The sequence below is a fragment of the Wasmannia auropunctata genome, unplaced genomic scaffold, assembly GCF_000956235.1.
Source record: "Wasmannia auropunctata unplaced genomic scaffold, wasmannia.A_1.0 LD336053.1, whole genome shotgun sequence".
NCBI classification, from domain to species: domain Eukaryota; kingdom Metazoa; phylum Arthropoda; class Insecta; order Hymenoptera; family Formicidae; genus Wasmannia; species Wasmannia auropunctata.
The window spans coordinates 38,582-51,534 of NW_012026837.1; the positions used below are offsets into that span (position 1 = coordinate 38,582).

Sequence of the window (12,953 nt, forward strand, 5' to 3'; positions counted from 1 at the left end):
ATGGAAGGTTGTAGAGGACACTTGTAAGTCCCCCCCCCCCTCCCCCCACATCGCGACTCTACTTCTTCAACCCTGTCGGAATGGCACGCAAAAATGGTCCGGGTAAATTTTATCCAGGTGTGGTAGTCTAGGGTTAAGGAAGCATTTTTCACGTTTATAAGGAAACTTTTTGTTCAGAATTAGTTTATAAAATCTCGAAGTCTAATCGGAACATTCAGACCCACCCTGTACAAAGAGCATAATGCTGAGCTGATTATGAGTGATGGCTGATTATGAGTTATGATATAAAATAGCAAAATATTAATATAAACATGGAACGGAAAAAGAAAAATACGAAAAAGATACCTAATATTCTTATGTGAGTTAGAATGTAGTAGCTTCGATTAGAGTAGAAATAGAAACTAGATTAGCGCTCCATGCAGCAGGCATGGACAGCATAACAACGGCGCACTCAATTCTGGAACTCCTCCTTCCCCATTGTCCTCACGTCACAGCAGCCAGGACAGTTTGCACAAGAACAACTTCTCCAGTGTCGGACTGCCCATCGGACAATTATCGACGTCGCATCTGCACATGCAATCTACCATGAGTTCTGCCACAGCGGCTGCGGTCGCGGCCGCGCAAAAAAAGAAAGGCATTAAAAGTAGCCTTGGTAGATTTTTCAGCAAAAAGGAGAAGGTAAAGAATTTTTCTTTTCTCTTTTATTCTTATATTATACCTTCAACTACGGAAGTCCGTAAAATTTCATGAGATGAAATATCTCTTTACAAAGATATTTTAACATTGTTCAGTTGCTTTTTGAAAGATCACGTATAATAATGAATGCTTTAATAATTTTTTAAAAAGTTTTCAAGCAATTAAATTATAAAGATTCGTATTTGGGATTATATTGTTTGAAAAAGACTAGAAAATTTGAAACTTTTATCGAAATTAGTTCTTCGTGATTTTATTTTACAAGAACTGAAGATTCTATTAAATTTTTACTAGTATATGAAACTAAATATGTATTTTGCTGGGAATTAAATTTTTAGATTAGTTTTAAGAATATTTTTTTAATATTTAATTGTTGATGCTTTTTTTATGTGTTTGTCTAGATTCCTTTACTATTATTATTCATGGAAATAAAGGAGCAAAAATTTTTACACATTGTAAAATCTTATGCATATTTTGTAATGAAAATTTTTCATTCTATTCAATATTTTTAAAAATCTGAATATTTAAAAAATAAATAGCTTTTAATTTTTTCATGATCTTAAATAATTCTGACTTTGAAGCTTACAAATTTTTATTTTCACAAATATATTTAAAAAATCTCAGGGAATATTTTTTTCAATACATTTTTTTAAATGGCTTTGAAATGACTTCGAAAATTATTCGAATATTATTCAATATTCATAGTTTTCGAAAGCCTTTGAGAAATAAAGATCAACTGATATGTATTTATAACGCGGAATAAATAATTATTCTACTATCGGGCATTGTTTGCTAAATTATTTATTTATTATGAATTTTTACTTGCTTATTACTTGGATAGTAATTTAAGACTTGGTTGAAGCGATATTTTGGGTGCGTGCGTGCGTGCGTGCGTGCGTGTAATAACAATTATATTTCTATTAATCCTAAGGCATCATGAGTAATTTTTGGTTAAACTTTCATACACTCTCACGTTGAGAATAACGCAAAAAAATTGCCTTGGCAGTTTATCGTATCTATGGATTAGTTAAAATTTTTTTAAAATTTTAATTCAGGTCTTCAAATTATATTATAAAAGTTACAATAATGTGAAAAATTGGCACGGGGTACGTCGTACCCTTATATGGTCGCCCAAGGTTAATTTTAAAATATTTAAAAAAATTTTTATTAAACTGTTTATAAATTCCTATTTTTATGATGTTTTTTTTATTAATTCTATAAATAAATACAAATTATTTACTATTATATTTTTACGAAAATGAGATAAATGAAATAAGACAAACTGACTATGTTGAATGGTTTGTTACTGATAATAATTATGTAATAAGTTATGTAATTGCATAATTATGTAAATAGTAAAAAGTATTTAGTAAATTACCTAGAAATGATTAGTCAAATTAACGTCGATTAGTTCATATTTTTGTCAGCTTTGATTTTATCATAATTGTTTCCATATTAATTTAGCAATAGCGAATAATTTTATAAGATTTCTATTGTCTTTCAGTCAATTCTATGTAAAATTGACAGATGTTCTAGATTGACAGATGCTTCTATGTAAAGACAGAAAGCATAGTATAATATACATATACATATACTAAAATTTAATGAAGAATTAGTCGAAAGATAATAGAAATTTTATTTATAAATATTCACAATTAGTCAATTAATATAAAAATAAATGATGAAATCGAAAATGATGAAAATATTAGAATTTAAATATCAGAATGAAAATAGAAGAAAATATTAGAATAAAAATATCAGTATTCAATACGATGATTCATTAATGCATTGATATTGAATCGACTTAATTGAATTAATGATACGACTGATAATTTTTGGTTGGTTATATAAGTACAAGAAATACATATATTGAAGTATGTGAACTATATTTTAATAATATAATTGACTTTTAACAAATTATTCAAACATTCAAAATTTTCAAGGTCTTCTTGGTTTTTAACAATTCGATATAATTCGAAATTTGTATTATATATAATTATTTGATACATCTTAAATCTATTACTACTCACCTGTAATTGTTTTTTTATTTCCTTTAATTCAAATATTTAGAATATTTCTAATGTATGTATGTATTTGTAATGATAAAATATTAAAGGAAAAAATTGTTCGTGAAGATAAATATTATAATAGGTAGTATCTTTTTCATGCATACTATTTCAGAGATTTCAAGATTATCTTCATTTTTTTAAATATAAAATTTTATAATCTTTTTTATGATGGGATTTTCATGATATGATTTCTTTACCTATTCTGCATATAAAAATATTAAAGTAAAATGATCAAAAAATTAACAATTTATTAGATATTTTATATTATATTCTTATATATTTTGATATAAAATAATATAAAATATCTCATAAGCTATTAATTTCTTGATGTAACCGTACTTTCATATTTTTATATACAGAATAATAAGATAAATCAATTGGAGTATTAGAAACATATAATTGTTTTAAAAAAGAATTATGCAATTTGCAATTATATGCTTTATTTAAAAAATAATTGTTTGTTTTTTTGCATCAATAAATTTATCATTATTCTGTATAAAAGTATTAAGATAAGATAATAAGTTAAAATAAGATTATAATTATTAAGAAATTAATAGTTTATGTGATATTTTAGATTTCAAAATATTTTTAAAAAAGTTTAAAATATCTTATAAACTATTAATTTGTTAATAATTCTATTTTAATACTTTTATATACAAAATAACTAAAGAAATCATATTATGTAAAACAGTTATATATATAATAGTATACATAATTCCATTTAAAAAATAATAAAAATAACTTTAACATCTCATTGTTAGTAAAATAAAAAGCACGAAAAAATGCTGTTTATTATAATATTTGTTCCTTCAAAACGAATTCTTTAATATTTTGTTGTATTACTAAAATCATCAAAGATATTCTAAGTGGTAACCTCTTAAGTTAAAGGAAACACTATAAGCAAAAGTTTTTTCTATTTTATTATTAATCTTTCATAAAGTCTATTGTTTTATATAAGAATAATATTTCCAATATATTACTTTTTATATTGTTTTAGTATTACATAATTGTAATTAATTAGTCAATCATCATAAAATTTCACATTAATATAATGTAATGTATATTTATTATTTATTCCATTTATGGATCATTCTCCACAGAAAAGTTTACTGTGAACTCACAAACTTCCGCATAATGAATATGAAATTTATTAAAATAGAGAAATTTGATCTACATTGGATATTAAACGTTTTGTCTGTGTCGTAATTATTATCTTTTTATTATTTAGATTAAAGGGAAAGATACACCAATGCCAGGGGATGTATTAGGTATGGGAGGCGCAAGTACACCAGCTGATCCAGATTACGGGGACAGTGTGTGTGTAGCTGGTACGCTTGGAAATAAAAGTGATTTTGATCGCAGAAAAAAGAAAAGGTATTTACATTAAATTATAACACTTTATTATCTTAATAGATTTTAGGAATTTTATAACATTTGGAATTTATAAAATCTATATACGATGCTATGGATTAATTGGAATTTATATGATATTATGATAAAAAAGTATTATAATAATAATTTAATGCATATAAAGTGCTAGGAGCCGAAGCTAGGATGTATTTTCGCTCCAATATACATATATGTGAACATCATATACATAGGTTTCGTCTAATAATAAAAATGCATTGATCATGTAGCTGTATAGTGTAGATGGAAGTCCAATTCAAGGTACAGATCAAGAGATTTCACATGTCTTTTCGAGCACTTTATATACATTAAATTATTATTAATTTATTGAGCCTCTAACAAATTTCATTAAGTAATTAGAATGTAATTCGCGCGCGCGCGCGCACGCACACGCACACGCGCACGCGCGCGCGCACACACACACACACACACACACACACACACACACACACACACCAGAAAACACGATAATCTCGTGGCAAGTCTGTTAAAAATTACTAAAAATCATATAACCAACCGTGTCTATACATATATGCGAGTTGGCGAATTGTGAGTACTGTATTTTTCGAATCTTAATAACTGTACCAATTTTGAATAGGTATAATCAATATCTCTTCGAATTACATAATGAAAATGTTTTTATTTTTTCGCTACGTACTCTATCAACGGAAATATTATGACGCAAAGTCCAAAATGTGGAAATACAAAATTAAGAAATGTCATCGTTGTGTTTAAAATTACGAAAAAATTACTTTCTTGAAATTTGTCTATTTTTAGGGATCAGAATACGTGATGCTTTAATTTTGCTCGAATATATTATATGAATATATTAAATATATATATTAAATAATATATTAAATAATATATTCAATATATTATAAACATATTACAATAATATATTAAATAATATATTCAATATATTATAAATGTATTACAAGTACTTGATAAAGTGCGCAAAATTTGGCACTTCAATTGTCAAGCTGACTAATAGCTGATTGAAGCGAGAATTGTAGTACGGAAGAAAGAGAGAAATTATATCACACTTTTAACTCACAAAGGGAAGGCCAGGTCAGTGCATCACGGATCTTGACAATTTTTTGATGAAACTAGAGGCAAAATAAAGATATAATGTCCGAGCGTTTGATTGAATGGGTCTTAGTTTTTGAGTAAGAATTTTCGAAAAATAAATTTTTAAATAATAATATGCAATATTTAATAATAAAAAACGATATGTTTCTTTCATTCAACATTGGTATAGCCCGGTGAGTAAAGGGCTTGCTTTCCAATCCGGGAGTCCATGTTAAATCCTGGAACTGCAATTTTTTTTAATACATGTTTTTATTTTATTTTTTCATTTTTTATTACTGATATTGTAATATATAACTTTTTTACATAAAAATTTGTATTTTTCCCCAAGCATTATTATAACCGATGTTGAATGAAAGAAATATAACGCTTTTTATTATTAAATATTGAATATTATTATTTAAAAATTTATTTTTCGAAAATTTTTACTCGAAAACTAAGGTCCATTCAATCAAACGCTCGGACACTATATCTTTATTTTGACTCTAGTTTTACCAAAAAAATTGGGATCAGGATCTGTGATGCACTGATTTGGCCTTCCCTTTATCAGTAGTACCTAAGTAACACAACGCAAAATGTGATTTTTGAGTTATTATAAATGAGTTAAATAAACATTACTTTATCAATTATTTGATTAGTTAGTAATTTTCTATCAAGTTAAAAATAGTTTTCCTCTTCTAGGAAAATTAATTAATTTTTAAGTGACTTTTTTTGTTTGTGATGTTTATATAGTCCAAAGCTAGCCAAAGTTGACCGAAGATCTAACAATAAGTGCACTTGTATGTGCTTTCTTTTTTTGTTGGAGGATATTATTGTCTCACATGTTTACATAATAGAGATGTAGACATAATAGAGATGTTGTTATGGAGATATTATCAACAATTTCCTTCAATGCAGCATTAGTGAGAAACTGCTTACAAACATTGCATTGTGTCGAAAATGAGAAAAAGAACATTTGTTAATGGACCATAATAATGACACATCTTAATGAAAAATTTATACATTTCGAACTATGCACGTAGAGAACACACGTTGATTAAAATACTTTTATAATTCAATCGAAGCTATTAAGCCTATTCAAAATTTGATCGGTTCAATCGTTATTGAGATTTAATAATCTAAGAGTCTCTCAACTTATAGTTGATTTGCGTATAGACATATGTGTTCTACGCTATTGCGCATACACAAGTGAGAGATACTACTATATATCTCTTGATATTAATTGTTACAAAAAAGAAGTGACAGCTTTAAAATATTGTTAATTTCTTAACAAGATGTCTAAAATGCTTAAAAGAAAGTAGGAACTATTTTGATCAACTATTTTAAATAAATATCATTATACAATTATCATTGGAAGTAAAAAATGCTCAAGTTCTATTTATTATAATTTTTTAGTTTTATGGATAAGAAAATGATAAATAAAATTTTTGAATAATTTTTATAAGAAAGCCTTTGCTAGAGTTTTTCACTTTAATTAAATTGCAATTTTTATTAGACTTTAAGATAAACGGACTAGTGAAACGGATATAGGAACTATGTCCCGGATACTTACAAAATTTATTAATCTCAAGTGCTTTTTTTATTCTAATATCAAAATTTAATTATAAAAATATTACAATTAAATTATAATATTATAAAAAAAAGTATTTGAGATTACTTAATAATAAGTATGTGTCCCGATATAAGTACATGCGTTCAGTCACTGGTACGTTTACCTTAATTGACACTAACCTTGGTGTCTTTATACGTATGAATCCTTGTAGCAAACCGTTATAATTCTGATATCGTGATAATAAACTGTGATAAATATATCGATCTACACCACGTTATATTGAGATTGCAAAAAAATTTATAATTACTGCGATCTTCTATATACATTTCATATTTTAGTCTAAGCATGTTTGGTAGTATGTTGGATTCCTCGCGGCACGAGCTTTTAGCGGAAGCGATGAAAGCTGGAACACCCTTTGCTTTATGGAACGGACCAACAGTAGTCGCCTGGTTAGAACTCTGGGTGGGCATGCCGACGTGGTATGTCGCCGCTTGCCGAGCAAACGTCAAAAGCGGTGCTATCATGAGTGCTCTCAGCGATACTGAAATTCAACGAGAGATTGGTATAAGGTATGTTGTAAAAATGTTTTAAAAATTATATAAAAAAAACAATAGAGACGAAAATTAATTATAAATAATAAATTATATTAATATATTAAGGTTAATTATAAGTTATATTGTGACAATATACTGTTATAGTTCGTTACAACATTACAATCGTTTATAATTGATTTATGTATTTTTGTGACAGCAATCCTTTACACCGATTAAAGCTGAGACTAGCCATTCAGGAGATGGTGTCGCTTACGAGTCCGTCAGCGCCGAAAACTTCTCGCACAACATTAGCATTTGGTGATATGAACCACGAGTGGATAGGTAATGTCTGGTTACCAAGTCTCGGACTGCCTCAATACCGGTCCACTTTTATGGAGTGCCTTGTTGATGCTAGAATGCTCGATCATCTTACAAAAAAGGATCTTCGCGGTCAGCTGAGAATGGTTGACAGTTTCCACAGGTAGAGAAAGAACACGTACAATGATTAAGGCATTCAGAAAGTCATCTAAGCTTTTAGTGTTTATATTATTAATATATTTAAATACTACACTATTTTTTTATATTTATAATTGCGTGTTATGGAATAATTACAATTATTACAATATATTTTTAATATATTATCGCAGAACAAGTTTGCAGTATGGCATTTCCTGCTTAAAGCGACTAAATTATGATAGACAACAATTAGAAGAGAGAAGACGAGTGGCAGAAAGTGCCAATATAGATGTACTCGTCTGGAGTAATGATCGTGTTATAAGATGGGTACAATCGATTGGTTTAAAGGTAAACATTTTTAAATATTTTACTGATGAATGGTTATTTATAAAAAGAGATTAAAATATATTTTATACTTGTAGGAATATGGGAATAATCTTTTAGAATCAGGTGTGCACGGTGCGCTCATAGCCCTAGACGAAAGTTTTGATGCGAATAGTTTTGCATTAACTTTACAAATTCCTACACAAAATACACAGGTAAATGCGAACTGTCCGCAGAGTTTCCCACTACGCTTAATTGCATTGTAACAAAAACATAAATGAATACTATATTATTTTCGCAGGCAAGACAATTGCTAGAGATGGAATTTTCCAATCTGTTATCGATGGCGACGGAAAGGCGTCTGGACGAGAATAGCATGAAATCCTGATCCATCTCGTCAAATCGGCTGCCTCATATTCAACCGCATCATGTCTAGTCCAAAACCCCAGTTATTGCTACTATCTATGAGCAAGTGTGTTGTAAAAGTTGTAAGAGCTTTAAGTATCATGCTAGGAGTCTCCATATTGTTATGAAAAATGTGACATTTGATAATATCGAGATGTGTTTTGACATAAGCTGTTAAGATAAGCTTATATGACATTCGATACTTAAGGATTCATCTGACCGATTTTTATGCCGCATAAAGTGCATATAAAGTGATGCGCCACATGCATTATATATCTTTTATGATAAAGAAGAGAAAAGAGCAGTTATTTCGAGCGGTTTTTTATATAGATATTGAAATGTAGCAAGCAGTCATTGGATTATATTACCTGAAAGACACTGCGATGTATAATAGCACTCTCCTTAAAAGCACAAGATATCAATTGCAGACGATTACGACAATAATTCTCTCTGAGTTAGCTTTATTTATTTATAAAGTCGATAAGTCTCAGTATTATATCATGTAATAGAGTAACACGTATTTGTTGTACGACTTGGTATGACATATGTACTTATAATGTTCAATAAATATTTAAAGCTTCTGACTAGTCACTGCGGCCATATTGGAATCGTGACGTCATAATTAAGCGAGAAATGACACATAAAAGTCTGTTGCGTGCCATTTTTAAATAAAGAAAATTTCGATGAAATAAAATGGGATTGGTTTAAAATACTTGTAAAAATGGACGGAAACTATCCTTTTTCCTCTTGATGTCAGTAAATCCTTCTATTTATAGAAAAAGTGCATGTAAAGTCGATTACTTGCATTTTTTGAAGTTTATTGTTGTTGCTTTTCTGCGATGCCGATACTTTTTCTCGCTGTGCTTACTTCGTGTAAGTAATAGTCATTACATTTTCATATTTTTATGTATTGAGGCTAATAGTGTAATAACAAGTATAGTAAAAATATTAATAAATATTATAGAGCTCGCGAAGCGTGCGTCTGTAAAGCTAATAGTCGTAAAAGATACATAGTAAAGCCTATTCAGACAAGAAAACTTACGATTTGACAGCTGTTGAAAGAAGTGAAAAATATGCTTTTTACGTATAAAATTCAATAATAATTTTATTAGTTTCCGTTTATTTTTACGAATTTGAATTTTAAGAGTAAAAAATATGCTTTTATGTATAAAATTCAATAATTTTATTAGTTTCCGTCCATTTGAATTTTAAATAAATAAGACAAATCATATTTTCACAATTAAGCATATAATAAAGAAATGGCATGCAATACAAAATTCATCGTCAACATTTTTCACAATAAAGTCCGTTATTCTCTTCAAGTCAAGTATTTACTTCACATTCGACTGTGATTATAGCAATTTTTACTAATTACGACACATTGTAGAATTTTTACGGTTTATGACTTATAACACCGAAATAAGACGTACTATAAATAGAGATTCTATAAGAAAAGACTCGCCAACTCGACAGGCTCTGATTGGCTGGGGTTCGGGTCGCATAATTGTTCTTCATAAAGTCACACTATTTTGATTGATTGGAGCACAGTTATGCAATTCAAACCCCAGCCAATCAGAATTCACTAAACAATCACGTGACGAGTTGGCGAGCGATTCTCTTCTTACGGGATCTCTATTTAGTATACGTCATATTTCGGTGTTATAAGTCATAAACCGTAAAAATTCTATAATGTATCGTATAGGATCTCTAATTATAAAACGGGCTTGATCTTTGACTATATAGTCAAAGGGCTTGATACAAAAAACAAGGTTCCAATTTCTACCGCGATATGGTATCGTCACCGTTGACGCAGAGTTCTTAGCTGACTAGTCAGGGGCCTGGCAGGGTTATACTTTGTACCGCACAAAGAAGTGGAAAAACAGAAGTCTACGATATTATTGCTTTTGAGGAAACTGTTTATATACAAGATGTCCTGTAATTGATTAATATGACCGGAAAAGTAAATCTAAAGTAAAAAAAAAATTAAAAGTATTAAATTTTTTTTGTTCTCTTTGTTAAACTTAGATAGATAACTGAATAAATTTTGTTATTAAATTTATTTTAATGTTTATCAGAAAACAAATTATATAAGATTTTATTTTAAAAGCTAAAGATAAACTTAATGTTATGTGCACGCGCGCGCACACACACACACGCGCGACTCCAAAAAAAAAACTTCAATAATTAAAATTATTTTTTAATTATTCACTGCAGAATATGTTTGTAATTTAAATATATAAATATTTCTATTATTTTTATAATAGAAAAATATGTTTGAAGAAAGATATTTATTTTATATAACATATATAAATACATATTTTTGATCAAGAAGAACCTTTTCCCATGGTCACAATTTTTAATATTTCAAACGTTGACATTTTTTTAAAATAAAACCATATGATTATGTATGATAATATTTTACATAAATTAATTTTCTGAAAATATGTTTTATTGAGTATTTATAAAAATATTAAAGTAAAATTATTTTAAAACAAAATAGTCTCTTTATAAGGTATATTTTGTGTCATATTTTGTTTTAGTATATATATATATTGCGACAAGATATTAAATATGTAGAATATATTCACTTTTCAATGATTTTATTTTAATATTTTTATATACAAAGTAAGGAAAAATATGTAAAAGACATACATTTGTACATAGATATAAATTGATTATGAAAAGATGTAAGGTGTACAATATTACATTAAAAAATTGCAGTTATACATTACAATGTTGTATGTATTTGTGCAAAAATAGAAAATTGCCAATTAATTTCGTTATGAGTGTACGAAAGTATTTAATTATTCTAAATCAAAATATAAAAATACATAATGCAAAAAAACTTTATTTATACTTTTATGTAAAAATTTATTTTATTTTTTACATATATTTAAGTCACCTTACTTCCTAAACTATACTTGTATTATAGGACACCTTGTATATGTATTCATATACAAAAGCTGCTATGTTTCTGTATCTATAATATTAGATAATATAGAGCTAGAAAGCTGTGCATATATAGAAATTACCGGTTTATTTTTACAGTCAGAGTTTGAGTATTTGGTTTTTTGTTATTTTGATTAATTTTCATAATATTTCCAGCGTCATGTATATTATACTAGATACTATGTATACTAGCACGTAATATATATTGTATTATATGTGAAGAGATGGCAATTTATCGTTTTTTATTTACTAGAAGGATTTATAACAGACATTTTATACTACAAGATGTTTACGAATACAATTATACGAACATGTATTAGTGAATATGTTGTAAGATTAGACAACTTCTTCAACTAAATTATATATTTTATACGTGAGGCTACTGACCGATTTTAAGTATATCATTCATACAACAATTATTGGATTTAATATTTCATGGCAGTGACAAATATCCATTATTGTGTATACTTTTATGTTGCGTATAATTAACCTCTTCGGCACGATTATTGACTAAAGTCGACATCCACGAAAGGCATACATATAACATGTCTTTGACTAAAAATATGAAGACGATTCGCTTGTCTTGGCTGTGAAGTAATACTACGCGGCAGACGTGCGCCGTACCGAAGAGGTTAATAAGCATGGTCGGTAGTAGAACAATTAATGCAAGGCATATGGTAGTCGTAAAAAAATTACGAAAAAGGAGTTAACCATAGCGACGATTAAGACTATGATGTAGAAACAATGTTGCTGAAGACAATGATCGCGCGATGGTAATTATTATTGCCAATTATACAGACAAGTGAAGCTGAAGATGTGGCGAAAGACTGAGATACTAATGGTGATTGTAACACGAACTGATCAAAGATAAAAAAAAAGAAGAAAGACGATCACAATAATGATGATAAGTTATAAATACAGATGTTGTTAATGTTGTTGATACTTGAGCAATCATTGTTGTTGATGTTTGTTTTTCATGAATTGTAACTCTTCTCGCAAACTGTACTTTATTCATCGTAGGCTTCATGGTATCTGCCTTTATGGCATCTCTGCATGATCTTCCGAACGGGCATAAATGAACCAAATAGTTTCTACCAAAGACTTTATATCGAATATACATGCATTTATCAATTAGAAATACAGGAAAGATGCAACATCAGTGCTTTTGATATGAGATAATATCCCAAATAGTCAAATCTGTCAAAAAGCAGAATGTTTGCTACAGATTTTGTCGGCAAAATTCGAGCAGAAATAAACAGAAGCTGTTAACTAAATATGATGGCAGATTAACTGCAGAAACCGAGCAGAATCTGCTATTTTATAATTACTATTTAAATACTTAAATACATTTTATTTAAATGATTAGAACAGATTTTCTTTTTGGCAATTTGTTACTAAATTAGGTCAGTAGGCTGTCTAGCAGAATACGAGCTTAATATATAATAAATTGATCTCAATCTTAATACTCTGCTCGAATCT

The 12,953-nt window shown here is 28.3% G+C and overlaps 1 protein-coding gene across 15 annotated transcripts in view; it reads left to right on the forward strand.

Annotated features, from left to right (window-relative positions):
- The window catches only part of LOC105450906 (liprin-alpha-1), a 45,552-nt gene extending 36,323 nt beyond the window's left edge, over positions 1 to 9,229 (forward strand). For 8 of the 15 annotated variants that reach the window (XM_011691013.1, XM_011691020.1, XM_011691015.1 and 5 more), the window contains 7 exons: positions 423 to 678; positions 3,991 to 4,136; positions 7,146 to 7,376; positions 7,558 to 7,821; positions 7,988 to 8,144; positions 8,219 to 8,335; positions 8,422 to 9,229. In XM_011691013.1, the coding sequence (XP_011689315.1) occupies positions 423 to 678; positions 3,991 to 4,136; positions 7,146 to 7,376; positions 7,558 to 7,821; positions 7,988 to 8,144; positions 8,219 to 8,335; positions 8,422 to 8,508 (1,258 nt within the window). In that variant the 3' untranslated portion in view covers positions 8,509 to 9,229. The remainder of the gene's footprint in view (positions 1 to 422; positions 679 to 3,990; positions 4,137 to 7,145; positions 7,377 to 7,557; positions 7,822 to 7,987; positions 8,145 to 8,218; positions 8,336 to 8,421) is intronic. The other 7 variants (XM_011691022.1, XM_011691026.1, XM_011691024.1 and 4 more) reach the window with 4 other exon arrangements.
- Positions 9,230 to 12,953: the final 3,724 nt, after the last annotated feature.